At 65.4% G+C, this 27699-nt stretch overlaps 1 protein-coding gene across 2 annotated transcripts; it reads left to right on the top strand.

The window, feature by feature from the left end:
- The first annotated feature begins 4723 nt into the window (after positions 1-4723).
- On the top strand, positions 4724-26309 carry SCARF2 (scavenger receptor class F member 2). 2 transcript variants are annotated; one of them, XM_054219972.1, is made up of 11 exons: positions 4724-4920; positions 10803-10861; positions 12761-12862; positions 13173-13692; positions 13809-14027; positions 14433-14561; positions 17869-17972; positions 18055-18172; positions 19678-19799; positions 23765-23917; positions 24286-26309. In XM_054219972.1, the coding sequence occupies exons 1-11, from the start codon at positions 4733-4735 to the stop codon at positions 25491-25493; spliced, it is 2922 nt and encodes a 973-aa protein (XP_054075947.1). In that variant the 5' UTR covers positions 4724-4732; the 3' UTR covers positions 25494-26309. The 2 variants fall into 2 exon arrangements, with proteins under 2 accessions (XP_054075947.1, XP_054075948.1); XM_054219973.1 differs by lacking the exon at positions 4724-4920 and adding an exon at positions 11975-12017.
- The last annotated feature ends 1390 nt before the right edge of the window (positions 26310-27699 follow it).

Consider the following 27699-nt stretch of genomic DNA (forward strand, 5'->3'; position numbering starts at 1 on the left):
GCAGCTGAGGCAGCGTCTCCTTTTTCCCCCAGGGTCAGTCCCTCTGCGTCTGGGGAGCCCGCCCCCAAGCCAAAGGGGTAAAGTTCAGGCTCTCCAGAGATGTTCACCTCTTGCTTTTTCTCCAGCTGAGACTCCCATGCCTTAAAAAACCTGGAGCAGCAGGGAGCATGGCTGGAGGCGGGGGCTGCTGGTATTTAAAAGCAGTGCTGGTGCAGGCAGTAGCTGGGCTCCTGAAATTTGGGGGAGGCGAGCAGATGTGCTCCCGGCAGCGGGCTGGCTCTCCGGCCCCGGGCGGGATGCTGCAGCGATGGCACGAACGGCACCGTTGCCCCAGGAGCGGGGCTCTGCCGGTGCGGCTGGTCCCAGGGCTGGCTGGATGCCGGAGCGACTGTCACCCACCACAGGCTTCCTCAAAGACCCCCCCCCAGGCACCTGTAGGAGATGTCGCAGCCACTGTGCCAGCAGCTTCGTGCATCTGTATCTTGCCCCCTCTCTTTTGGAGGTAACCCCCTCCCCAGCCCTCTTTCCAAGACGGAAAGGACTGGAGCACCTTCCAGGCGGCTCCGCAGCACGGCTCCAGGGGTGACGTGCCGGTGTTTGCAGGGGCTGGGTATGCCGGTTTGCAGGGTGCTGCCTCCTGTCTACCCAAAGCACCGAATGCCCTTGAAACCCCCTCCCCCGCAAATCCCTGTGTTCCCAGCAACCTTTACCCCTGGCTCAGCCAAAAAACAGCAACCGCTCCTTTTATTTCTGGGACCGTTGACCCGACCAAACCCTCCCTGTATCTCAGGCTTTTCCCCACCCCGCTCAGTTTTAGCTCTTGCTGCTGGAAGCTGCTTTCTGCTTGTCCCGAAGGGAGAAGAGGCGTGAAACGGTGGCGGGTACGCCGGTAGCCCGTGCTGCGAGCGCGCCGGCTCGCGAGGATGCTGCCTACAGCGGCAGGAGGAGTTGCAAGGGGAAAGAACCCGTATCCTTGCAGCAACCATCTCGGCCGCCTCGCGCTCCAACGCCGTGAGCAGCCCGAGCGCAGACGTGAGCGGGGGGCTCCTTCCAAGGAGCAGAGCCCGGCTGCGCCCCGGCAGGACGGTGACGGGCGCCTCGTCTCGTGTGACTCCCTGCCGCCGACCGTCGGGCAGTCCTGCCCGCTGAAAGAGCCGCGGGGATTTTTGAACTGTCGACAAAACAACTTTTTTTTTTCTTTTCCCTCCTTAGTTTTGCGTTCGGCAATACTATAGTGCCAGTGGTGGGTTTTTTGGTTTTTTTTTTTTTTTTTTTCCTCTGACGTTTTCCAAAACACAGTTCAACAGGAGGCAAGCACCTGGCGGGGCGTTTCCAGCCTGAAGTCTGAAAAAGGAACTGCAAACGGCGTTGTAATGGAAAGCATCCAGGCGCGCTCGCGGGGCGCTGGCACGGGCAGCAGCCTCGCTGGGAGCAGAGGGAGAGGCCCCGGAGGGTGGCCGGTACCCCGGGGCCGTGCAATCCCCCAGCCCTGGCAGCACCGACCAGCCCAGACCATGCCACCCCCCTGAGCACCCGAAATCCTCCCTCCACCTCCTCCCCGCAGCGTCCTCAGCAGCTTCTCCAGCCTCTGGCTACCAGCCGGCAGCATCTTCCGAGGGACCGGCTTATCTCCCCTGCCCCGGCACGGGTCAGATCTGGTGGAAACGGGGCAGCACGGGATCTGCTGCCTGCAGGAAGAGAAGAGCGAGCTGTTCACTAAAGCCGGAAAACAGCCAAAATCAAACGCATCCTTGCCCAAAGCGACAGCGTGAGCCCACCCTGGCACAGCAGGGAGGTAGGTGATGGGAGAGGACGTAGGAAGGGAATCCCGGTTATGGAAACAGCTGGAGTGAGGATGAAGCTCCAGGTGGACGGGGCTGCCAGGGGAGGCATGGGGGTGCGACTGCCGAGCTGGGCTCCCTGCCTAACGTCGGAGTTAACCCCTTCCCCAGCTCACTTTCCCGGACAGAAAGGGATGCTGAGCCCAACCCGGGGCTGAGTCATCCCGAGGGAACTCCTCATGCCTCGACGCAGCCGGGTCACCACAGTCTTGGCATTCATGTCTTGGCATTCATGCCCTGGCCATGGGGGCCAAGCAGGACCGCCCGTGTGTTTCTGGGCACCCTCCAGACAGGTCCTGCGAGCAGAACTGGGAGACAGGGATGCGGAGGCAGGGGAAGCCAGGCAAGGGATGCTGTTTGCCGAATGTGTGGAAGGGGACTGCGGGCACGTGAAGGTGCTGGGGCTGCAGAGGGGAGGGAGGGGGGTACCCAACAGTCACAAACCCATTTGAGAGCTCAGGGCTGGAAAGGAAAGTCGGTGGGTTATACTGGGTAAACCGTCAGACCTTTCCGCTGCACCGAGGATGCTGCCGCGAGGATGTCGGCCACAACATGCTGATACACCCGTGGCACAGGGAATGGGGAAAGGGCAATCACATGCCACTGTGATTGGTCACTGCCATCCGAGTCCCCGCCGGTGGTCCGCTGCCAGTGTCACTCAGTGGGAAGGAGGAACGTGCTCAGCTTTGCCTTCCCAGCTTCACGTCACGGAGGGTCGGGGCTGCTCCCTGCTGCGGCATCGCACACGCAAAGGCTGCGGGCGCCTGGGCTGGCTGCACTCTGCTAGACAAGGCGCCGGACCAGAATGTTACAAATCCAAAATCGCAGGTTCTCGATGGCTTCTGGGGCAGTCTCTGAAAGCCAATGCAAAGAATGGACGTTTGCAGGGGACAGTCCTGTAGATTTGAAACCGTCTGTGCACTTTGCACAAGCTACCGCCCGTGGCCGGGCGTTGGGAGGTCAGCGAGACTCTTGCAGGCACATTTATTGGCGCGTAACTGCAAAAAAGAATAATTCCCACCGGCAAGACCGCCAGAGACTTCCCCATTGGGAAGCTCTCGTCTGAGCGGGAGAGAAACCTTCCCCGCACATCAGCAGTACCGCAAACACCGAAGGACGGTGGTGGTGAGAACCCACCAAACTCCTTTACTCTTTGCTCGGTGAAGGGACCCCAGGGCTGGGAAGGTGCTCAGGACACCACCAGGACTCCCTAATCCTCTCCGGAAGGATGCTGCCCAACTCATGCCTAGTGTGATGGAGGCTCCGCGTCCGCAGGAACCCCCCCACCCCGGCACTCACACCCAGCTCCGCAGGAGATGCCCACTCTCCATAGACCCTTCCACAGCGCCTTGGATGCAGGCAGCACTCAGCAGGAGATGGATGGCTGCAGCTATTTAGCTGCATTTGTGCTACCACATGGGAGGTGGCTGGCGTGTCCTCCCTCCGTGCTTTCACCATACAGCTATCGGATGTCCCTGGAGCTCGGACAAGCTTGAGCCGTCTCTTGCCGTGACCATTAAACTGAAAAGCCAGCTGGCTCGGGGCGGCGGCCAGGGGAGCCCCGGCTCATTCAGTGCTGCTGTGCTGTCAGGCTGAGGGAGCTTATTGAGCAGGCTGCCCCACCGGGCCAGGGGTGCCCAGTGTGTCCCCAAAATTCCCAGCTGTGTCCTTACGGTGGGTTAACCAGTGGCTCCCCTGGAGCCCTTCTGTCCCTGTTCAGGGCTGTGCTCCCTTGGCCCTGTCACTGCAGGCACCACTTGGCTCCCGTGGGTCCCTGCCTGGCTCCCAGCAGACTGGTCCAGGGGCTGTTGGACCCCCGGGACTGCCAGACACATGGAGATGCCAGACCACCAGGACAGCTGGACCACCAGGATAGCTAGACCCCGGGACTGGGGCTGTCGGACCCCCATGACAGACAGACCCCGGGGCTGTCAGGCACCTGGAGTTGCTGGATCCCCAGGTCACACGGATACTGGCACTGCCGGACCCCTAGGACAGCTGCATCCATCATGTTGCACACCGGGGGCTGCCAGATCCCCAGGACAGATGGACCCTGGGGCTGTTGGGCACCTGAGGCTGCCAGACCCCTAGGACAGCTGGACCCTGGGGCTCTTGGGCACCCAGGGCTGTTGGATCCCTGGAGCTGCTGGATCCCCAGGTCAAACGGATCCCAGGGCTGTTGCGCATCTGGGGCTGCCAGATCCCAGGGACAGCTGGAACCTGGGGCTCCCGGACTCCCAGGGACAGCTGGAACCTGGGGCTCCCGGACTCCCAGGGACTCCTGGGCACCTGGAGCTGCCAGACCATGAGGACAGCCGGACCCCGGGCTGTTGGCCGCAGGCCGCCGGACCCCTGGGACAGCCAGACCCCGGGGCTGCCAGATTCCCACGGGCTCCCGGGGACCTGGACCTGCCAAACCACCATGACAGCCGAACCCCGGTGCTGCCGGCCCCCGGAGCCACTGGACTCCCGGGAGCTACCGGCCCCCCGGGCTGAACTGGAAGCCAGGACTCCGCAACTTCTCCCCATCCTCGGGAAACCCGCCGGTTCCGCGGGGCTGCCCTACCGGGGAGAGACCCCGGGGACCGTCGGGGCGGCGCTGCCCCGCGGCTGGTGGCGGGGGCGGGGGGAGCGGCGGCCGGCGGCCCCCGGAGCCTGGCCCGCCGTCAGGGGAACCAATGCGGAATTTCCTGGCTGGCGGCGGGGCCCCTCCCGCCGCTGCCGAGAGGGGCGCGGGGGAGGCGGCGGCGGCGGCGGCGGAGCAGCGCTCGCAACTGCGGCTTCCGCCCGCCGAGCGGCCGCCGGGGCAGGGCGGGTACCGGGCACGGCGGAGCCGGGGCGGGGGAGGGAGGGTGGGTGGGGGGGTGGGAGAGCGCCCGGCCCCGTATGGGATGGGCCGGGTCAAGCCGGGCCCCGCCGCTCCGACGGTCATGGCGGCCGGTGGGTTGCGACCGCCCCGCCGCGCCCGAGCCGGGGCCGCCGCGCTGCTGCCGCCGCCGCTGTTGCTGCTGTTGCTGTTGAGCCGCGGAGCCGCCCAGGAGCTGAGCCCCCGCGGCAGGAACGTCTGCAGGGCCGGCGGGTAGGAGCGGCGGGGCGGGCAGGTGTGGCGGGGTGTGCGGCGGGACCCCCGACCCGCGGCCCGGGGCTGGCGGGGGGGGGACGGACGGAGGGACGGACGGGGACCCGCCGCTCCCCTCCCCCGGGCCGGCCGCGGCGCTGGGCGCCTTCCAAGACAAAGTCCGGCTTATGCGGGGCTGGGGCGGGGGGAACCGGGCACCGGGGAAGGGGGCGAGGAGCTCAGCCCCGGCGGGGCCGGGAGCGGGGGGGGGGGCGGTGCTGGTCCCCGGGAGTGCTGCGGGGAGCCGGTCCTAAGTGTCCCGGGGCCGGTCCTGCCTCCCCGTGGGTCCGTGCTGTTGTGGGGAGCTGGTCTTGGGTGCCTCTGGGGATCGAGTCGTGCAGGGAGGGCGGCGGGGGGGGCGCAATCCTGCATCCCCGGGGCCGGTCCTGTTGTGGGGAGAGGGTCCTGGGTGCCTCCGGCGATTGGGTTGGACTGTGGGGGGGCCGGTCCTGCACCCCCCGGGACGGTCCCACTGCTGGCAGGATGCAGGATGCTCTGGGTGTCCTGGTGGAGCTGCCCTGGGCTGCTTGGGATGGTGGAGTTGGCAGTTCCAGGACCCTCGGGTTTGACTTTCGGGAAGTGGGTGCTGGCACTGCCTGGCTGTCCCTGGGGCTCGCATCCTGCCTGCCTGGCTGGGGGCAGGGGCCCAGGAGCTGGCACTGCCTTGTCCCCGCTCCCAGTGCTCTCCGTGTGCCATGGGTCGCTTTGCAGAGCATCACCTCGGGCCAAGCTTCTCCGCAGCGCCCGGGCTTGGTGCTCTCCGGGCTCCTGGGTCGGGCTGGCCCCAAGCAAAGGAGGGGGAGCGCCCACAGCCGCTCCCTCCCGGCGGGGAGAGTAAGATCCCCTGCCCTTGATGGGGGCCCGGGCCATAAATGCACCTTTACATCTCACCCGTGAGGTCAGACGAGTCCACAAGGAAAACATGTGCTGCCAGCGAGAGGGGCCGCATAATGGCTCCATTCAGCAGGGCCGCAGGGCGCTGGTGCCCCCTCCTCAAATTACAGCCTGAGTTTCCGAAGGAGGTATTTCAGGAGCCAGAGCGGCCGCAGCTCCGGGCCCTGTGCTGTTCCTCGGCAGGGGAGGATGCGGGGAGCCGTCCCTCCCCGCTTGCCGGGGACCTGCCCAGCTGATTCCCAGCAAAACTGCTACCGCATCCCGGGGTGACAGAGGGAACGTGAGCAGGGCCACCCCCCCGGGGCCCCGTTCCTGGCATCCCACCCCACATGCTAGGGATGGGGTGCCTGGGTGGTCCCCCTTGCACAGGGACACACACCCCCCCCCAGTCCCTGATGGACGGAGGTGGGGGAGGTGCTGCACCCAGCGCCGCAGGGCTCAGGCTCGCTCTCTGTGCACCTATGGGTGCCGTGGAGTGCACAAGAGGCAACCGCTGGCGAGCAGGGGATGGGCAGGGGATGATGTCCGTCCTCCCATGGCGGATGGGGCCTGCAGGCAGCCTAGGAGCCAGACAAAGTGGGGAGGGGACAGTCCCTAGGAAGCTGAGATGATGTCTGCGTCATTTCCCACCCCGCACCCTTCTGCAAACCCTTCTTCCCTCCCCACCCACACACCTGGCACGCGCACACACACGCACCCCCCCCGACTTCACTGTGCTGCTCCCCTCTGCATGGAGGACACCCCACGTGTCACCGTCCAAACCCACCTTGGTGGCCCCAAGAACCCGGGGCAGGTCCTGCCCTGTGCCTGGGGCTGGTGGCAGCTGGGCTGGAGGTGGCTCGGGGAGGAGGTCCCGGCGTCCCCTGCCCGAGCGTGGTAAAGCTGCTGGTTGGACTCTTGGCCGCGTGGCTCTGCCGAGCACACCCAGGCATCCCTCGGAGATGCCGGCTGCGGGTTTCAGAGGATGATTCTGCTTCAGCCCCTCCCGTGACCTCCTGAGAGCCGGCCAGCGAGGAACTAGTTAGGGCAGCAGAAAAGGGCATATTTGGGAGCCATTTGGTGTTCAGGTTTTGTGTACTAGATGCAACTTGCTCCTGAATTTGAAGCTCTTTTATAATCAGCTGCAAGTTGGCGCGACCCTCTCCGGAGCTGCCGTCCGGGATGCAGGCTGGTGAGAGCCTGCGCGCGCGGGCATTGCTTTGTCCCCGGCCCGCTCTCGCTAACGCTCTCTTTTGGTAATCTTGGGGGTTTTTTTAACTTCTTTTTCTTTTCTTTCTCTGCCTTGAAGGGTTTCCCTTTGCGCACGGGGACCTACTCCTGCCTGCACCAGGGGGTCTGTCTGCCCGCGCCCCGAGGCTGGGTTCAGCTCGGGGGGGACGCTGCTGCCTGGGACGCAAGAGCCCTGTGTGCCGCACGGGGGGAGCTGGGTGGCACCGAGCGATGGGTGACACGGAGAAAGAAGGAGCTCAGCACCGGGGTGACGCTTGGGAGGAGGCGCGGGGTGGGAAGCACCGGGGGTGGCCACGTGGCTGGGGCAGGTGACAGCAACGCTGTGGGCTTTGGGGACACGCTGTGCGCCCGCAGGGCTCCTCTGCAGCTCTGCCCGGGGGGCTGAGAGCAGGGGGGGGGGGTCTCGCGGGCGACCACGGGCAGCAGCTCCCACCCGAGCCCCCGGGTCTCTCTCCTGCTTCCAGGGGTGTGAGCCCACTCCTCATTCTTCGGGGGGGAAGGGGGGGCTGTGTTGGATGAGGAGCCGCCCCCCCTGCCTCAGGAGCCCTCTCCGTAGCCATAGGGAAAGGGGATATGCGGGATATTAATCCGCAAGGAAAATATTCTGCCTCTTTAGAAACTCCCGGAGCACTTGTGGACATCCCGCTGATGCTCGGCGTGAGCGGGACGTGGCCACGTTGCCGGGGCCAACGCTGGCATCGAGCGCTTGTCCCTGCAGGTCGCGGCTCCAGGTCTGCTCACATCCCCGCTCCTCCTCCTCCGCGCCAGCAAAGCTCCCGAGCCCCAGCAATGTCTCGGAGGCTACTTTTCTTTCTTCTTTTTCCCGGCATTTGTAAGTGCTTCGAAGAAAAGAAAAAAGGAATAGAAAACGTGTTTGTGCTGCGCACGTCTGCGGTGGCACGTCCACGTGCATCGGGAGCGAGCTTTTAGAACAGATCTCCCAGTTATCCCGGTTCCAGTGGTCACGGGGCACACAGAGCAAGCCCTTTTTGTAGGAGCCGAGACCACGGGAGGTGTTTCAGACCCGATGGGCGCCCGTCACCTCTGCGGCCAGCGCCGACCCTACCGGGGGCTGGCCGCGCTCGGGGACCAGTCCGTGTGCCCCACTGGGAGCACCAGTTACCCAGTGCCGCATCCCAGCTGCCTCTCCTTGCGACGGGAGCAAGTTCATTTGCTGTCAAAGCTGCTGATAAAGGAGGCGGGGGCTGAGCGGAGGGGCGTGGGACGCCATCGGTGGGCACGGGGAAGGAGAGATTAGCTATCAGTGGAAAGATAAGCCCGGATCCCGCGTCCGGCGAGGCGGTGGGTGGGCTGGGCTCCCTGCCGGCGGTGGTCGCGGTCAGGAGAAGGGGTTTTCCCTCCTGCCGCCGTGTTTCAGCAGGCCGTCGGCGTGGGGCGTTCGGCCACGGGTGATGCTTTTTGGCGCATCCCCCGCGATGCCCGTTTTGGTGGCCAGGCAGGCTCGAGGGAGGAGGTTTCCCAAGCGGAGGAGTTTCCCCTCGCAAACCTGCGACGGTTTCATCTAAAAACCCACCCAACACCGAATTGCGAAAGGGTGGAGCGGTGAAAGCAAGCCCAGGTGGGACGAGCGGGTACTTTGGCTGTGCCGCGGGACCGTGGGGTGGGGGGGTCAGGGCACTGCGGACCCTTCCCCGCCTGCGCCCGAGCATCCCGGCACAGCCGGTGAATCTTTTCAGGGAGGGCAGCCTGAAGCTTTTTGCAGGGAAGAACCGTTGTCTCCGGCCCAGCCGCTCCTCAGGGAGGTGGTTTGATGGTCGGCCCCCGCCTTGGCCATTAACACCCGGCATCCCCTTGCGTGCTTGGCGGGAGCAGAGCCCCCCACTCAAGCCCCGGGGTCCCCGCACCGGGTGGGGAGGTGGGGGGGGTGGGTACGCGCCGGCTGCCGTCGCAGCGTCTTGCGAACGCTTCGGCAGGCTGAATAGATGGAGCTATTTTGGGCTCCGGCTGCAAGGCATTTTTTCCAGGCCTTGAATCATTTTTGTGGTTCTTTTCTGCCTCCTTTCCAATTTTTCACCGTCCGCCGCAAAAAAGGGGGACGCGATGCTCCCGGCTCGGCCGTGCGGGTGCTGCCCGCCGAGGGGCCGGGGGTGGGAGCTGCGTCCAGCTGCGCTCCCCCCCCCATCCCCCCCCCCAGCGCCCGCGTTTGGCCGGGGGGGGGGCTGCTGGCAGCTCCCTCCCCGGCCCCAGGACAAGGCGGTCTGGCAGCCAGACGCGGTCCTGTGACTGCGCTGGGTTTCGAGCGAATACTTCCTCGCTGTCTCCTCCTCCTCTTCTGCATTTGTTACATAGAAAGAGGAAAAGGGAAAGAAAAAAAAGGGAAAAAAAAAAAAAGGCAAAACGCATTCCAGGCTGCGCCGCCGGACCAGCCTGGGTGAAGTTTTCCTGGACTGCCGCGTCCACTCGGATCGTGTCTGACCCTCCAGCATCACTCCCGGTGCCGGTGGGGGCCAGGCGGTGCGGGGCACCCCGGGGATGAGCAGATTTCCCTGCCGGGGGGGGGGATCCCTGCAGTGTCACGGTGCGGGGAGCTGGGTTGCAGCACCGTGAGCCCCCAGCCATTCGCTTTGGGGGGGGTGTGGGGCATTGAAGTGTGGGTGAGGTGTCCCTGCTTGGTCCCCATGTCTCCCTGAGCCTCCGAGGGGGTCTGAGACCCCCCCCATCCTGGCGTTGGCCGGGGTCAAGCTTGTGCCAAAAACGCTTTGGCTGATGATCCCGGGCAGGGTGCTCCCCGCAGGTGGTGGCACTCCAGGACAGCCAAGGGCTCAGGGACACGTCCCAGCCGCCTGCGGTCGGCATCGCCCGGTTCATATGTGGGGGACATGCCCTGGGAGCTGGTGGTGCTCCAGCCATCCCGGCAGGGAGGTGCCAGCCTGCCTTTGGGGTGCCGTCCCCCCCCGGCCACCGCGCAGTGAGCCTGGGGTTTAGGTCATGTTCGGTCTTTCTGCGGCAGCCAGTCAGCGCCGAGTGGAAATACGGGTCCCTTGAGCCCAGGGGGGACTTGCTGCCCCTGTGCCCGTGGCAGGGGGGGTTGCAGGGGTCCTTCCCGCTCTGCTCCTGGCCCCCGCGGGCTCCTGGCACAGAGGGTGCGGGCAGGCAGGGGAGGGCAGGGGGGTCCATGCAGGCAGGGGAGGGCAGGATGGGGACAGGCGCTGCTGACCCCCCGTCACCGCAGTGTCCTGCTGAGCCGGAGGATCCAGCACCCATGGGAGACGTGCCGGGCGTCTGGCTGCAGGCACCGAGCCGTCCCGTCCCGGGAGCAGGCTGCTTTGCCAGGCCTTCAGGGGCAGAGCCGTTGGTTTTCTCCTGGGACATTTAGAGCCGTCCCTTTTTTCCCCAGCTTTTGAGGGTCTTTGGGGTATTTTTTTTTTTTTACAGTAATGGTTGGAAACGCGGCTTTTGTTGTTTCATCGCTCCTGATTAACGGGAGGGACTGGTCCCGTCCTCGCTCCCGGCCTCAGCTCGGCTGGCTGGTGGGGCATCTCAAGCTGGCGTCCATGGGAGCCCCCCAGCAGATCCGTGCGCCCTGCGTGGTGGAGGAAGAGCCAACAGCTCTCCTTGCCCCCCAGGGGTGCAGCAACCGCTCACTGGGGGTGGAACCTCTCACCATCACGGCGTTGATGCTCCCAGTGGATTTTTTGGGAAGGAGCAAGATGTTCTGAGGGTCGTAACCATTTGTGGTGCTTTTCTTTCTCCTGCAGCTCCTCGGTGCTCGTGTGCTGCCCGGGATGGAGGCAACAAGGAAGCGAGTGTTTAATAGGTAAGGATTGGCATTTTGCTTCGTTTGGGCGCTACTCATCTGCCCATCCTTTGCTGAGCCCTCCTGGTCTCACCGTGGCTGTTCAGGGGACACCCTGCTGTGCCCCGTGGCAAGGGACCCCGGCCTGCAGCCGGGCTCCCCGGGGCTGCTGGAGGCTGCCCAGCCTCCCCGCCGCGCTCAGAGCCAGCAGCGCGTGGATGGAACGGGTGCTCAGCCCCGGTGCTGGGGTGCTGGTCACAGAGCCAGCCCCTGGGGTCCCCCCTGGCCCCACAGTGATGCCCTGAGGTGCCCCAGTCCCCAGTGGACTCCTCCGCAAGGAGCATCACCTCCGCTCCCAGGCTGGGGGGTTTCCCTCCGTGCCGGCCAGCTTCGGGTCTAAGGATTTGGGGGAGCTGCTCTGGGACCCAAGGGACAGCGAGGTGTCCCCCGGGGTGAAGCGTGGGGACAGGGAAGGTGTGGCTGCAGGGACGGGACCCAGAGCGGTTCCACCAGTGCTGCAGCAGCGTGAGGAGCCGAGCTGGAGACGCCGGCGGAGGAGAAGCTGCCGCGGCCAGGCACACGTCCATGGTGGCCCCGCTGGGGAGAGGCTGCCAGGGCAGGCAGGGCCACCGAACCTGCAGGCAGGGCAACCCCAGCTGGGCCAGGCGTTACAGCTCTTACCGGGGGCCATGGCGAGCTGGCACAGATGCTCAGCATGAAGCCCCGGGAGCTCTCACCCCCTGCACGATGCAGGCAGCTGTTTTGGGGTTCCTGTGCTCCTCCCCGCAGTCTCAGCTGGCCGCGGGGCTCGCCTTGCCCCAGGAGAGCCGGAGGAAACTCTGCGCGCCAGCCCGGGCCGTCAGCGGTTTGCAGCCGGCGGCGAAGACCACGTAACCAACTAACCCACCGTGCATGAGCCCTCGTAACCGCTCGCTGCATGCGTTGGGTGCCCGTGCGCCGGGAACAGGACGCGGTCCCTTCGGCGTGCCGGCAGGGAGGGAGAAGGATAGGGTCTGCCAGGACAGCGGGGGGAGGATGGTCCCACCAGCGAGCTTGTCCCCATCTCCTCACCCCCCCAGCCTGCTCTAACCGTTAGACTCACTGCTCCTAACCTGTGTAATCTGTCTATTTTAGGGGTTTCTATAGTATCCATCACCGTAGGTCTAAGAACTCCCAGGTAAGGTGGATGGGATGGGTGGGCTGCTCTCCCTCTCCCGGTGGCTGCAGAGGCTTGTCCAGGGCCATGCGGGACCTGCCTGTGCCTCCCTGCACCGCGGTGCTGCCTGTCCCACGTCCTGCGCCCGCCCTGCTCCGGGCATCGGGCCCCGGCGCAAGGTCCCCTCGGCAGGAGAGGGGCTGGTGGCCTTTGGGGGCTGGTGGCCCTGCGTGGGCAAGGTGGTGGTGGGGGTGGCAGTGACAGCGCTGCGGTCCGTAAGGAGTGCAGGGAAGGGGACAGGGGGACCGTGCTCGTGGCTGCCCGCAATCCCCCCACCCATGTCCCCGTTCTCCCGGCCGGCCATACGGAGCTGAGCGAGGGACGCTGCTGGTGGCTGCAGCCGGTGACAGGGACAGGGCTGGGCCGGGTGGCAGGAGGCTGGTGGCGGTGATGCTGTTGAGCTGGGTGGCAGGAGGCTGGTGGCCAGGACGGAGCTGAGCTGGGTGGCAGGAGGCTGGTGACAGGGACGGGGCTGAGCTGGGTGGCAGGAGGCTGGTGGCATTTTCCTGCTGAGGGTCCCATCCAGCCTGCCTGGCTGCTTGCCAGGACGGCCACAGTGCCACAGCTCAGCAGCAGCCGGAGTGCCACCGCGCACCCTGCTCTGCAGGGCCGGGGGCCGGGGGGGGGTTGGGGGAGCAGGGACGAGCCCGGTGGCACTCAGGCTCATGCCTGCTGTCTGTCTGTCCGTCCGTCCATCCGTCCAGCCGTGTGCGAGGGGAACTTCACCTGCAAGGAGAACGAGGTGTGCGTCAGGCCCGGCGAGTGCCGCTGCCGCCACGGCTACTTCGGCGCCAACTGCGACACCAGTGAGTACCGGCGGGCGGCCACGCGTCCACGGCGGGGTTCACCGGGGTGGCCCTGGGGTCACTTTCCAGAGCGAAGCCATCGGGGTTGGGGCTGCGGATGCTCTTGCTCTGCCGTTGCCTGTCCCCCTGGCGTTGTCCCCAGGGTATATCGTCCCTTTGGAGGGGTCTCCTCTGAGATCCAGCGCACGGGGAGGTTGCTGGGGGGGTGGGACTGTGGTCAAGAGTTCCTGTTGGGACTGGGGGTCTCCACTGGTGGCCTCTGGTGGGGTTGTCCCACGGGCAGCGCCAGGGCTGACGGCTCTGCCCGCAGAGTGTCCCCGGCAGTTCTGGGGTCCCGACTGCAAGGAGATGTGCAGCTGCCACCCCAACGGGCAGTGCGAGGACGTGACGGGCCAGTGCACCTGCAACCCCAACCGCTGGGGGCCCAAATGCGAGAACGTCTGCCTCTGCAAGCACGGCAAGTGCGACCAGAAGACGGGCAAATGCACCTGCGAGCCCAACTGGTGGGGACCCCAGTGCTCCAGCTCCTGCTATTGCAGCCACAACTCCCAGTGCGACCAGCAGACGGGCAACTGCCTGTGCCAGCCCGGCTGGTGGGGCCGCGGCTGCAACAACCAGTGCTCCTGCAACAACTCGCCCTGCGAGCAGTTCACGGGGCGCTGCCAGTGCCGGGAGCGGACCTTCGGGCCCCGCTGTGACCGCTACTGCCAGTGCTACAAGGGCAAGTGCAACCAGGTGGATGGGACCTGCACGTGCGAGCCGGGCTACCGGGGCAAGTACTGCCGCGAGCCGTGCCCGGCTGGCTTCTACGGCCAAGGCTGCAGGAGGCGGTGAGTGGCCGGACCCTGTTGGGCCTGAAGCGGCACCGTGGGCTCAGTGGGAGGTGGCAGCAGGAGGTTTTGGGGGATGCGGCGCCAGGTGATGGGTCCTTCCTCGGCTCTTGCAGGTGCGGGCAGTGCAAGAGCCTGCAGCCGTGCACGGTGGCGGACGGGCGCTGCCTGACCTGCGAGGCGGGCTGGAACGGCACCAAGTGCGACCAGCCCTGCTCGCCCGGCTTCTACGGAGAGGGCTGCGAGAAGCTCTGTCCCCCCTGCAAGGACGGCCACACCTGCAACCACATCAACGGCAAGTGCTCCCATTGCAACCCGGGCTGGATCGGAGACCGGTGAGTGCGGCTGGACGCGGAGTCGGGCCCCGGCGCAGCGACACCCAGCCTTCCCTGCTGCTCCCTGCCCGGGGAGCGGGGGGTGACTGCGGGTTTCCGCAGCCAGGAGGGGAGGGCAGGGGTGGGCTGAGCCCGCTGGCACGGCTATGGGAGCAGAGGCAGCCTGCGACACCCCTGCCCCACGCTCCCGGGTAATGGTGGGGCTCAGCTCTCACACCGGGGTGCTTTTCCGCCCCCTCTTGTGCCCAAGGTTGGGTGCGGGGCTTCGCAGCACCCAAACGGGGCTGACAACGCGCAGCCCCGTCTCCCTGCCCGCAGGCGGGAGGGCCCGGGGGCCGGGGGGGGGGATGCCGGAGGTCCCAGGAACCGTGGGTGCTCCAGCCGCCTGCCCTCATCCCTCCCCAGGTGCGAAACCAAGTGCCGGAACGGGACGTACGGGGAGAACTGCGCCTTCGTCTGCAGCGACTGCGTCAACGGCCAGTGCCACTTCGAGACCGGTCGGTGCCTCTGCCGCCCTGGCTCCCACGGCATCTAGTAAGTGAGGCGCGGTGGGCACGCTCCAGGCTGTGCCCCGGGGCACAGTTGGTTCTCGGGCATCTCTTGCCCCCTTGGGTCCTACGTTGTTCCCAGCCGAGAGGTTTGCTGTGGTGGAAGCGCTCGCGGGCAATAATTTGGATGATTTTTTTTGGAGCAGAAGGGAAAGGACAGGCTTGCGGAGCCGTTAGCTGCAAGGTAACACTGCCAGGGAGGGATTTTGCTTTAGGAAATGCCTATTTGGCGCAAAAACAAATGCCGTCGACAAAATGGTGGTTGGTTGTTTGTTTTGTTTTGAAGTCCAGGCTGGAATTTCTAGCCAAAAAGGGAGAGAAAACCACATCCCAGAATAGCAAATAGCCTCACGGGCATGGAATCCGCGGGGTGCTGCTGCTGCAAGCTGCCGCTCCGGCCGGGGTCTTCCTCATCCCTGGGAAGAGCCCCCTGGCCCTCTCCCCTTCCCAAGGAAGGGGCACAAGGGATATCAGTCCCCCGGTGGTGTTTTTCCAGTGTGGGACTGAAATGCTGTTTGAAAAGGCGAGGAAAGCGTTTTTCCACCCGGCCGGGGCAAACCAGCTCCCCCCGTGTCCTGCCAGGTGTTGCTTGGATTTTCCTGGGAATTAACCGTGAGGCTGGCGGAGGCAGCAAGGATTCGGGAGCAGCATTCCGCCTGCGCTGGCATTTCTCTCAGGGTTTGGAAACAGGGAGCATTTGGATTTAGGGTGGGATTTTGGGGCTTCGCCGTCCGATCGTGCTGCGGGCGGAGCTGCGGAGGCGAGCAGGGAGGCAGCCTGGCCGGGCACCGCTGCCAGCTCGGGATGCTCATCCCGGGCATCGCTGCCACCTTCGTTAGCAAAGGGGGGGCAGCGCGGGAATTACATTGTTCCGAGGCCCTGGCACAGCACTGGGGATGTGGGGACCGGGGGTGCTCGGGATGCAGGGACTCGGGATGCAGGGACTGGGGCTGCTCGGGATGGAGGGATCGGGACTGCTCAGGATGCAGGGACTCAGGATGCAGGCACCGGAGGTGCTCGGGATGCGGGGACTGGGGATGCTCAGGATGCAGGGACTCGGGATGCAGGGACTGGGAGTGCTCGGGATGCGGGGACCAGGGGTGCTTGGGATGCAGGGACTCAGGATGCGGGGACCGGGGCTGCTCAGGATGCGGGGACCGGGGATGCTCAGGATGCAGGGACTCGGGATGCAGGGATCGGGGCTGCTCAGGATGCAGGGACTGGGAGTGCTCGGGATGTGGGGACCAGGGATGCTTGGGATGCAGGGACTCGGGATGCGGGGACCGGGGGTGCTCGGGACGCAGGGGCTCAGAATGCGGGGACCAGGGATGCGGGGACGGGGGGTGCTTAGGATGCAGGGACCAGGGATGCGGGGACTGGGGATGCTTGGGATGCAGGGGCTCGGGATGCTTGGGATGCAGGGGCTCGAGATGGAGGGACGGGGGATGCTCGGGATGCAGGGACTCAGGATGCGGGGACCGGGGGTGCTTGGGATGCGGGGACTGGGGATGGTCGGAATGCAGGGACTCGGGATGCAAGGACTGGGGATGCTCGGGATGCGGGGACCGGGGTGCTTGGGATGCAGGGACTCAGGATGCGGGGACTGGGGGTGCTTGGCATGCGGGCACTGGGGATGCTCAGGATGCAGGGACTCGGAATGCAGGGACTGGGGATGCTCAGGATACAGGGACTGGGGGTGCTTGGGATGTGGGGACTGGGGATGCTCGGGATGCAGGGACTCAGGATGCGGGGACCAGGGGTGCTCGGGATGTGGGGACTGGCGTTGCTCGGGATGCAGCCCCAGCCGCAGCACCATCCCGGAGCTGTAACCGCGGGCTGAGCAGTGCCATACGGTGCACGCCGGGCAGGCTCAGGGACTTTCTTGGTGCTCGGGCGGATCCCTGTGACTATGTGCAAACTAGTGGTTTGGGCAGCAGCATATAATTTTGCTGAAAAGGGGATGATTTTTGCAAGGAAGACAGAAAGGGATGTCCTTGTCGTGCAGGGGTGTCCTCTCAGCTCTACGTTGTGAGGATGCTGAAGGAAAAGCTGCGAAAAGATTGGTGGTGTGCACAGAGCAGTTTATCTCCTCCACATCGTTCCCAGAGGCGGGGGGGGGAAAAAATCACCCTCCTGTGCTCTCCCAAAATCTCCGCCTGGGACAGAAATATGGGTCCAAGTGGTGGGGGGAGGGGTTTTGGGTTGCTGGGGAAATATCCCAGCCCCTGTCCTGCAGCACTTGCTGCCCCGGTGCAGCTGCTGGGAGCGGCCGCGGGCGCTCAGCGCCCGTCCCGGCGTTAGCCGGCGCCTGGCGGGCACGAGGCTTGGCTGGGACGGCGCTTTGCAAGTGGTGGGAGCGTGAAATGGGCTGAGCCGCCTCCGGGCACGGCGCCCAGGGCCGGGGGGGCAGCTGCATCCCCCGGGGGAGCAGGTTTGGGCTGGAGCCCGCTGGCTCCTTACGGCTGCAGCAGCTCCAGCCCGGGACGCTGCCGCCACTGAGCAGCTGGCGGAGGGCTTGGTGCCCGGCAGCGCCGCCGGCATAACCTGAATCCATCTGGGTCCTGCACCACGGTGCCTGTCCCACTGCCGGGGTGGCAGCTGGTGTCAGTCCCGCTGACACCGGGAGCCCTGGGTGGCTTGGCGTGTGCCTGACGCACGTTTTCTGTGCTCAAGCCATTGATGCTCGAGGGTCAGTGCCCGTTCGTGCGTGTCCCCATCACCTCGGTGACGCTGTCAGGGAGGTCGTTTTACCAGCGGTGGGGATTTGAGCCCCTGCTCAGCCGAACCGGGAGGGTCCACCCTGATGGAGCGGGCGCCTGAGGGCTGCTCAGTTGTTTTTTTTTTCTTCTTGGAGGCCAAAAAAATAAAAACAAAATCAATCTGGGTGCTTTCCCGGCTCGTGGCCGCCATGGCTCTGCCCGTTTCGGCGTGGGGGAGTCCGGGGGTGCCACAGCTGCGTCACCACCGAGCTGAGCTGGAAACCCTGTGGGCGACGCTGGGTTGTCTTTAGCTGCGACTGCTGGGTGAGCAACCTTTCGTGATTGCTGCGCCGAATTGCGAAGCCCCGCGCAGGAGCAGCAAGGGTGACGAGCAAAGTCCCCGAGCGATGGGTGACGCCGCTGGGTGGGCGATGGGCTCCTGCTCCTTGGGGGTTACGGGGCCGGGGCCGGGGGGTGGGCTGTGCCGGAGCAGCCTGGAGAAGTGGCCCCTGCTTTTCCCCAGAGCAACGGAGGGTTTGGGGGGGAGGCGGCAGCCGGGGTGGCAATGGCTCTCACCCGACCCCTTCCCTCCAGCTGTAACCTGACTTGCCCACCCGGCCGCTACGGAGCCAACTGTGCCGAAGCCTGCAGCTGCCACGACGGCGCCTGCGACCCGCTGACGGGCGCCTGCCACATGGGTGAGTGCCGGGGGCACTGGCCGGGACGCCGGGCTCTGCCGCAGGGCCGTCACGGGGCTGAGCCGCCGGTTGTGTCTTGCAGAGGCCAACCAGCGGATGGGGGTGATCGGGGCAGGAGCCCTCCTGGCGCTGCTGCTCATCCTCCTGCTCTCCCTGCTCTGCTGCTGCTGCGTCTGCCGCAAGAAGGACGAAGCCCGCGGGTGAGTGTCGGGGCCGGGTGGGCTCTCGCCGGGTTCTGCCACGAAGCCTGAGCCCCCTGGGAGGAGGGGGGACCCACGGGTCTGGGGACGGCTGGGGGACATCGGTGCCCCGTGCGGGGCTGGGATGGGTGGGGGGGATGGCGGGGACCGCAGTGGAACAGCGGTGCTTGCAGGGAAACTGAGGCAGAGCAGCACTGCCCGCCCAGCACCGTGTACCCTGCGGGTCCTGAGCAGGTCCCGCTGCGTCCTCGCGGCAGGGGGGCTGATGGAGGGGCTCGGAGTGAGCCCTGCCTGGGGACCCCCTCCCTCCTCCCCCCCTCCTCGCCTTCATTTCCCTCCCATCACTTCATGGAGACCCAGCGGGTCCCCTCCAGTCTCTGGGGGCTGGAGCTGCTCTGCAGAGGCAAACCTAAAATACAGCGAGGGCACCGGGTCACGGCCAGGACCCCCAAAACAACCCCCTGGGCCACGGGGTGAGCCCCGGGGGCGGGTGAGGGGCTGCCGCGCTGCCAGCTGTCCTGCGCGGGGACGGTCGGGCAGGGTGAGGTCCGTTCCCGCAGCGAGGTCAGGATGCCGGCGGCGTTTTGGCAGCACCGGAGGACGTCCCACCATTGGGACGGGGATGGGGACAGCCCCACTGCAGGGGGAGGAAGGCTTGTGCCGCTCAGCGAGGGGTGGGCGGGGGATGAACAGGCTGTGGGAGCTCCTTCGGCTGCAGAGAAAGCCTCCCCTTGTGCCACCGGCCGCTGTATGGGAATTTTCCGGAAGCCTCCCCTTGCAGCCCTGCCAGCTCAATCCCAGCCCGGCACATCTGGCTTGGAAAGCCTGGGGGCTGCCTGTATTTATCCCGCTGATAAAAGCGCAAACGCGGCCCTGCATGGTGAAGGATCGCGCAAGGAGGGGGGAAATGGCTCAAAACAGTTTCCTTTCTCCGGGGTGCCCGGACCCCCGCGACGTCCCCAAGCAGCTGGGTCCCCCATGGCGCTGGCCCAGCAGCGGTCCCTCACCGGAGCATCCCGAGGGACCGCCGCGGTGCTGGGCACGTCGCAGGTTGCTTTGCGTCAACACGTGCAGCCGCTCGCTCCTGCGGCTGCAGATAATTGCTTGAAACCTCAGCCCCAGGAGGCTTCAAAACCAGAGAGCAAATAAAGAGAAGCCACGTGTTTGTTTTTTGGGTTGAGGCGATTTTTCATTTTTTCTAAAGATTCAGGGTCTCGGCCTGGCGTTGCGGGTGTTTTGGGGCCGGGCTGCCAACGGCCACGGCCGGATCTGGCCTTGCCGCCGTCCCCTGGCGCTGCTCCGCATCCCGGCGCCGTGCGAGCTGGAGCCCCAGCAGGTCCCCGGCCCCCCTGTGCCCTGGGCACCCCCCTGCTTTGATCTGCCCCGTTCCCTTTCCCCAAACCCCTTTGCAATCACAGCCTCCCTGAGCTCCTGACTCTCTCCACGGCCCGGTGAAGGCTGTCCCCGCCGCTCCTCTCTGATGGAGCCGTCGCCTTCTCTTGCAGCTCCAGCCAGGACCCGGCAGCAGCCAAGAAGCCCCCGAGACGCTTGTGCGGGCGTTTCAGTCGGATCAGCATGAAGCTCCCCCGCATCCCCCTGCGCCGCCAGAAGTTGCCCAAGGTCGTGGGTAAGGTGCTGGGGTTTGGGGAGGGGGCAGAGCCAAACCCTGGGGGCTTTCCTGCTGGCTGTGCAGCGCCTGTGGCTCACAGCACCTTCTCTAGCCCCAAAGGCGGGGGGCAGCGAGCACAGGGGGAGTGGTGACGGGGACACACGGGTCCCCGGGGCCATCCCCGTGCGTGGTGCGAGCTGCCTGGCTCGCAGGGACTCGGCCCTTTCTCAGTCTGCAGCTTCTGGATCTCAAAGCGCAGCGTTTCGCTGTGCGGGGGGCGGATACCTGCCGCCTGGAGCTCGGCGGAGCTCTTTTGCGAGGTTTTTTTTTTTTTTTGGTTGAGGAATGACGCCCGTCGTGGCGGCAAAACGCCTCGTTTGCCTTTTGGGTTTTAATCCTGCCCCGGCTTCGTGCGGGGCCGAAGCCCAGCTGCTGCCCCGTGGAGGTGAGGACGGAGGTGCGGGGGCTTGGGGCGACCTCTCCGTGCTGCCCGAGCGCGCAGTGGGCTGGTAGCGGGATGCTCGCACCCGGCAAAGCCCCTGACTTGGGGGTGTCGGGGACCCCCTACGTCCAGGGAACGCTGGACCCCGTGCGCTCTGAGAGCTCCCAGCGCGAGGAGCTGGGCGTCTGCTGAATAACCCAGGGGAGGGGGGGGGGGGTGAAGGCAGTGCTCCCCACCCTGCCCTGGCGTGGGGCTCAGCCCCCTGCCCCCCTCCCCGGCTGGGCAATGCTGCAGGGTGCTCCGAGCAGCCACGTGCCGCCACGCAGCGGCTCGGCGTGAGGCCAAATCCCCTGTCCTGGGCCGGGGAGCGGGGGGGACACATGGAGGTGACCCCAAATCCCGGCATGCCATGCCCAAGTTCCAGCGTCAAGGAAGTGGCGGGGGGGGGGACGACTCCCCGCGGCATGGGGCACGGCGAAGCCCTGCCCCGGAGCAGGGTGCGCCGGGGCCGGAGAAACATTCCCGCTGCAAGGATAACAGAGGATAACAGAGGCCGTGTTTGTGGAAGGGGCCGGGCAGGGCTCGGGGAGGACAGAGGGGTGCCTGTGTGCGGCGAGGGCAGGGGGGGGCTCCAGGGGGGCTGCCTGCGCCTTCCCCGCGCCAGCCCGGAGGCTGCTGGCACCCACCCAGCCGCGCTGTGTAAACAGGGGCGGCAGCGGCCCCGGGATGCGGCGCCGGTGCCAGAGGGATGCTCGGGATGGTCTCAGGTCCCGGCAGGTCTCAGGTCCCGGCAGGGCTGGGGTTATTCCCCAGAGCCTTTTCCTGGGGTTGGGGGTTGTTATTTCGCTGAGGGGGAAATGCTTTGGTCGGGGCTTGCCTTGCGTTCGTGGCGTTATCCCGTGCGGCACGACGGAGCCAGCGTGGGCTTCCGCAGCTCCTGGTCCCTCTGGTGCATGATCTGGTGATGCCTCCAGGCCCCATTGAAGCTGGGGACCCCCCTGACAAGGGAGACCTGATGTGACGGGAGACCCCTCCCTGTGATGCCCAGTGACCACGGTGCCGTGTCAGTGCGTGGCTCCATCTGGAAGCCACGGTGGCCACTATGACGTGGCAGAGGCCGCCTCTTCCCCACCTTGTTCCTGCCCCAGCAGGAGGGAGCGGGGGCTGCTGGAATGACCCGTCCCAAGTGACAGGTCAGTGCTGGAAGCGCTCAGAACCCTGTGGAGATGTCATGGTGAAACCAGTGCTGGCCAAAGCGGAGGACACCGGGTAGATGGTCGGTCTGGGTCTGCTCCCATTGCTGCGGAGCCGCGGCCGCAACTGGGCATTTGCTGGTGCCGGGAGGGTTTTCCCCTCTGGCTTCCAACGTGATCGTGGCGCCACCACGCCACTGGCGAGCACAAGCCCACGCGTGGTAGAACCTCCCCAGGTGGGGCAGCGGGTTTTGAAGCCCCACTGAGGTTCACCAGGTGCCCGGGGTCCCGGGTGCCCCCTTGGAAAGCTGCTCCCCAGCCTCAGCGCCAGCTTCGGATCTGCAGCACCTCCCCGGCCATGGGAGACGCTGGCCATGGAGAGCTGGGGATGAGCCAGAGGGGGTGGCCAGGAGGGCTCCCGCTTCGTCCCAGTCTTGAGACACGGTGGGCCACCGTGCAAGCAGGGCTGGGGTCGGCACCACCATGCTGTGGCTCTGGCAGATTTCGGGGAGGAGCAGCAGGAGGAGGGGGCCCAGGGAAAGCACCCGGATTTCTCCCGGCCCCATCGGCCCGTGGTACGTCAGCTGGCGGGGGGAGGGGGGGGATAAATCCCAGAGAACCACGCAGGAGCCCCCAAGCCCGGCTCCGGGTGCGCTGCACGTCCTCTTTTTATCCTTTATCCGTATCCTGGGTCTCATCCGAGTCCTGGATGGGCCTCGTGGCCGTGAGTCCCAGCCACTCGTCACCCCCCCCTCTCAGGAAGCAACTCCCTTCATCCGCTTCCAGCCGGCTGCTTTTAATTTTCCCTTTTTGGTTTTTATTACAAGGAAAAAGCCATGTTGAAACTGCCGCTTCCGCCTTTTCCCCTCTCCAGGCCCTTTGCTCTTTAAATATCGCTTTTTTTTTTTCTTTTTTTCCTCCCCCCCCGCCCCCTTCCTTTCTCCAAGAAGTCAAACTCTGCAGGGGCGAGCGTGCATCGCTGCCGTCATTATTTTAATGGCCCTGCATCTCCGAAGCCGGATTCCCTAATAAAGAATAAATGTTCCGGTGGGCATCCCAGTAACACTTAAGAGTTATCCTGTTGTAAAGCAAGAATCAAACAGTCCGAGCAGCAAATCGCAAAGCGACCGATGGTTGGGATGGGCGGGCAGAGGTTACAAATTACCCGGGAATGTGGATGTACGGCTGCTGCGCAGGGGGAGCCTGCCTGTGCAGGGCTGTGCCCGGGCTCGGGGACAGCTTGCCACCGCCCCAGGGGACAAAAGCCAGCGGGCAGGGGATGGGGACAAGAGCATCTGGTGCGTGCCGGCTCTCTGGAAGGGTCAGTCCCCTCCACCCAGGTCCTGGGGGTACCCCGAGGGCGACGCTGAAGCCGCGGGCACCCAGGCAAGCCCCGCGGGGTGGGCTGGGACGTGAACTTACCCGGCAAAAAAGCCTGAAAAAATCGATCCGACAGAAAAACCAGTCCCCTCCCGGCCCAGAGAACTGCCACTGCTCAGCTTTTTAATTTTTTTTTTTCTTTTTTTTTTTTAACCGTTGAAACCAAAAATATTTTTAACATTAAGTTTTTCCTCTCTGGTGGATTTTCTCTTCCGCTCGGCTTCCCTGCAGGCGGAGGGGGCAGTGCTGGGGTGAGGCGGGGGGATGCTCCTCCTCAGCTTCGGGATGGGAGAAGCTGGCAACAGGGATTGAGAAGTGGCAGAATTGGGGGGGGAAAAAAAAAAAAAAAAAAGCACTGCGCATCCCCCTGCTGCGGGCATCACTCCTTCTACCTCCTTTGGCAGAAGCAGAAGGAAAAGAAAAATGCAAATGGTGATGCTGACGTGGAAATTCACGTAATCAAAGCCAGCGTTTCATCCCCCGGAAGGGGATGGTTGAAACGCCAGGACTTTCTTTGCAGGGTACCCGTGCCAGGTCGTGCAGCTCACGGGTGACTGCTGGGACGCTCGCCGGCTCCTTGTGGGACCCAGGGGTTTGGGTGGCTCGTCCTTCCACCGCGTGCGTCCTCAATTTGGGCAGCTGGAGACCTGCCGTGGAGAGGCGGCGGGGGGGAGATGGGAGGTGTAGGGCTTGCAACGGGCTCTGCTGTCCGCAGCCACTTGTCCCCAAGCATGGAGGATGCTGGTCACCACCATTGATGGCGTCACTGTGTGGGCATCTGGCTGGGGGAGCTGGTGGGGATGCGCGGCAAGAGCTGTCCCCATGCCTGGGATGCCACCGCAGTCCCCAAGACCCACCGGCGAGTTGAGCAGGGGTGGGGGCGTTGCAGCGTCCCACCCTCCCAGCCAGCACGGGGGCTAGGAGGGTCCGGCAGGACGGGCACTGACAGCGGTTCCTTGCCCTCGCAGTGGCCCACCACGACCTGGAGAACACCCTGAACTGCAGCTTCATCGAGCCGCCCTCCGTGGTGGAGCAGCCTTCGCCATCCTGGTCATCCCGCGGCTCCTTCTCCTCCTTTGACACCACGGACGAGGGGCCGGTGTACTGCGTCCCCCACGAAGGTGAGCAGGGGGATGGGGCACTTCCCCGGGGGGACTTCGGGGCCATTGCCAGGGGCCACCTCCTGCTCAGTGGCGGAGTGCGGGGGGGACCGTGTCACCCTGGCTCCTGGTGCCCTGGGAAGGGACGCGGGTGCTGATGGCGCCTCTCGTGGGGTTTCAGAGCTCCCTCCGCTGGCATTTGCGGCTCTCGGGTTCTTTTAAGAGCCTTCTCGTGCTGGGGTGCCTGTCCAGGAGGAGGGGACAGGGGGACCTTGGGGACACACCGGGGTGTGGGGACGAACCGGGTGGGATGCTGTCCCACCATACTGCGGGAGCATCTCGGTCCTTCTCCTCCCTGGGCCTGACACCCTCGTGCTCTCCTCCCGCAGAGAGCGTGGGCGACAGCAGGGACAGGGGGACACCCGCCAGCCCCGGGGACAAGCTGGTGGCCTCAGCCGGCGGGGAGGAAGCAGGCGAATACACCTTCCTGAAGGAGACGGGCTCCGTCAGAGCTTTCCCGGCCGACAGCAGCGAAACGCCCCTGCTCAAGTCCTCGGACAGCGAGCGCTCCTCCTGCGGCTCGGGCTCGGCCGGCGCCGCGCTCTACGCCCGGGTCGCCCGCCTCTCCAAGCAGTCCAAGGAGGAGGAGGATGCCGTCGCGGAGCCCCGCAGCCCCGGGAAGCCACCATCTCCGGAGAGGACCAAGCCCCGTCCCCCGGACCCGGCCACGAAGCCCAAAGTCTCCTGGATCCACGGCAGGTACAGCTCCAGCCAGTCCAACTCGCTGCCGGCGCCCAGCCGGTCCCCGGAGCGAGCAGCCGCCCGTTCCGGCAGCCCCGAGCAAGGCCAGGGCTTGGCCAAGAGGAAGAGGAGCCCGAGCGAGACGTCGGCCGGCGTGCAGGGCAGAGCGGAGGAGAAGGGAGGCACACGGGGCAAGGAGAAAGCGCAGAAGCAGCCGAAAGAGCCCGGCGTCCCCGAGGGCAAAGCCAGCCTGACCGGGGAGCCCCACTCACCCTCCAAGCCCAAGCAACGGAGCAAAGCCCTCTCGGAGCCGACGGAGAGCATCAACGGGGCGGTGCAGAATGCCTTCCGAAAGATGGGCGCCTTCCAGCCGGAGCGGCGGGCTGGGGACAGCAGGGATGCCCCTCGCAGCCCCAGCGCCAGCAAGCCCCGCTCCGAGCCCCTCCATCCCCAGCTGGCCTCCGAGCTGGCCGCCCAGCTGAAGGAAAAGACTCAGAGCCTCAACAAGGGGGACGGAAGCACCCGGGCGAACGGGGTGGGGGGTGCCCAGAGGGAGAAGCCCACCCCTCCGCAGAAAGCCAAGCGCTCGGCGGCCGCCGGCGGCCAGAAGACCAGCAAGCCCTTGCTGCCCACCTCTCCCCACCTGCAAAAACTGATCCCCGGGGCGGCCGAGCCGGCGGCCGGGGAGCCCAAGCGGGTGGAAAAGCCAAGCGCCGGCAGCAGCCAGGACCAGGCTCTCCCCAGCGAGCAAGTGGCCAAGAAAACCCCCATTAAAAAGCCTCCCAGGAAGAAGAGCCGAGAAGCCAGCCTGGAGCCACCCAGAGCAGCCGCTGCGCCCGCTCAGGCGGTGCAGTGACCGGGAGCCGGCACCGGCACCGCGCCGGCCGGCCACGCGCCGGGAGGAAGGACGTTTGCTGGCACGACCAGCGGACGTGGACGCCTGGACTGGGCAGGGGGCACTGGAAGAGCCTTGAGCCTCCGTTTCCCTCCCTCCATTTCCCTCATCCCTTTTTTTCCTTTACTCTCCCCTGCCCCAGGACCTGGTCCTCCCCATCCGCGCCCTGCTGCCGCCTCCCTGCCCGCGTCTGGCAGCTCGCCCTCCCCGCGCGGGGCAGGACCGCAGGGAGCCGGCCCGGCCGTCAACCCAGGGGGATCCCTGCGTGGCATATCCCCCCGTCCCCCTTTTTTTTGTAGCAGTATTATCGATCGCATAAGCAGCGCTTGTTGTACTAGACGTACCCACGGTATATTCTGCAGTAACGGAGCCGCTCGCTTCCCGCGCCCCACTCTGGTCTGCCGGGCCCGCGGCGCACGGGAGAGGGAGGGTGCTGCTGCTCGGCGCCCAGGGCATCGCCGGGGATGTGCCCCGCATCCATCACCGGCGGCAAACCCCTGCCCCCGGCACCCTGGGCTCTAGGCACGGCTCTCCATTGCCGGTCCCACCGTAGCCGTGCTGCGCTCGGTGTGGGGTCGAGCTGGTTTCGACCGATGCTTCCCTCCCGTCCACCCCTGGGGTCGCTGCCGGCCAGGAGCAAAGCACTATTTATGGCCGGAGCTGGGCACCCTTCGGGCTCCCGCGTCCCATCCAGCGGAGTTAGGGGGATTGGTTTGGTACGACAGAGCCTGGCACCTCTGCAGAGTGCTTTCCTAATAAAAATGTATTTCTTCTGTAGCCGGGTGCCGTGTCTCCGTGCCCCACGCTCCCCGCGGGCAGGTGAGGTGCTGAGCATCGCCTGGTCTGGCTCAGGTGCTCAGCCCGGTCCTGAGTGGGAGGCGGTGGGGGGGATGGATGACCTTGCGGCAGGTCTGGGCAGGAGGTGACAGGCTGGCAGGCGGGGTGGGGAGGCAGGTCCCTGCTGCTACCTGCTCGCCTGGCAGCAGAGACCAGCCGTAGGGGCAAGATTAGCAGCCCCTTGTGCCCCCCCCCCCCCGGTATCCAGCATCTTCCCCCAGCCTGGCAAGAGCCCCCGAGGGGGCAGACCGGCCTTGTGGTCATACCTTCTCCAGCAGAGCCAGGATTGGACCCTGGGGCTCAAGAGAGCTCTGGCCTCTGGGCAAAGCAGGTCCACCCCTGGCTGGGTGCATGGGGTGCTGGGACACAAACGCGGGGGGACACGGCGGGGCTGGCAGTGGGGTGCAGGGCTCTGACCCCAGCTTTGTAACCCCCCTGCCAAGGGACTACCAGCAGCTCTGCCCCTGCCAGGCTCCATCAGCCTCAACCAGAGCCTCCGGCAGCCCACGGAGCTGCAGCACCCACCGCTCTGGAGGAGCCGGAGCCGGAGCCGCTGCCGTGGGAAATGAAAACGGGGCTCACCGGAGCACCAGTGCCCGCTGTTGAGCCATCCTGAGCTCTGCCCACAGCGAGGGATGATGGCCCAGGAGAAGACTACCAGGCCAAAAGACCAGCTGTGGGGCAATCTCAGAGGTGATGGGGCCAGCTGGTGGACACCAGAATGGGATGAGACCACCCAGAACCAGGACTGTGGCCAGCCCAACATGGCGCTCGGAGGGGCCGGGGCTCCGGCACGCTCCCTGGCACCACTCAGCATCACGGAGCCGGAGATGCCACACTATCTGTGACACTGGTTGGAGACGCATCATCTCATAGCAAAAAGCTGAAGAACAAAGGGATGGGATGTCACGCAACTTGCTTACAAGGCTCCTGGCCACCTTTCAGAGTGCCTTCGCTCTCCCTCCCCTCTCCTGCAGGTTTTATTTGGGAAGATGAAGGACGGCAGCTGAAACTACTCCTGGCACATCACACAGCAGAGTAACGGGAGGTGACAAATCAGCTCAATGTCTCCAAAGCCAAAATAGACAAAAATCAATAGAAAAACGGATGCACTGAGCTTATGAGACCTGGGATGGCATTAGAGTCCCTCTCCCTCTGCCACAGAGGCCACTGGGGAAACAGAAGAGGCTTCCAGAAGGCTCAGAAAGGTCTGGGAGAAGGAAAGGAGTCGAACCCAGGCAATAAAAGTGCAAAAATAGATACAATTGAAGAGGAAAGAAGCTGTCACAGACATCACACAGTCCTGGACCAACCATTTCACGTCAGCCCG

Source organism: Rissa tridactyla, chromosome 13, assembly GCF_028500815.1.
Source record: "Rissa tridactyla isolate bRisTri1 chromosome 13, bRisTri1.patW.cur.20221130, whole genome shotgun sequence".
In the NCBI taxonomy this organism is placed as follows: Eukaryota; Metazoa; Chordata; class Aves; order Charadriiformes; family Laridae; genus Rissa; species Rissa tridactyla.

Excerpts from the sequence above, each read along its gene's own strand:
- SCARF2 (XM_054219972.1), top strand. The coding sequence starts at position 4,733 with ATGGGCCGGGTCAAGCCGGGCCCCGCCGCTCCGACGGTCATGGCGGCC. Across the intron at positions 14,028-14,432 it reads CCGGGCTGGATCGGAGACCG|GTGCGAAACCAAGTGCCGGA; the intron begins GTGAGTGCGGCT and ends ATCCCTCCCCAG. Across the intron at positions 23,918-24,285 it reads GTACTGCGTCCCCCACGAAG|AGAGCGTGGGCGACAGCAGG; the intron begins GTGAGCAGGGGG and ends CTCCTCCCGCAG.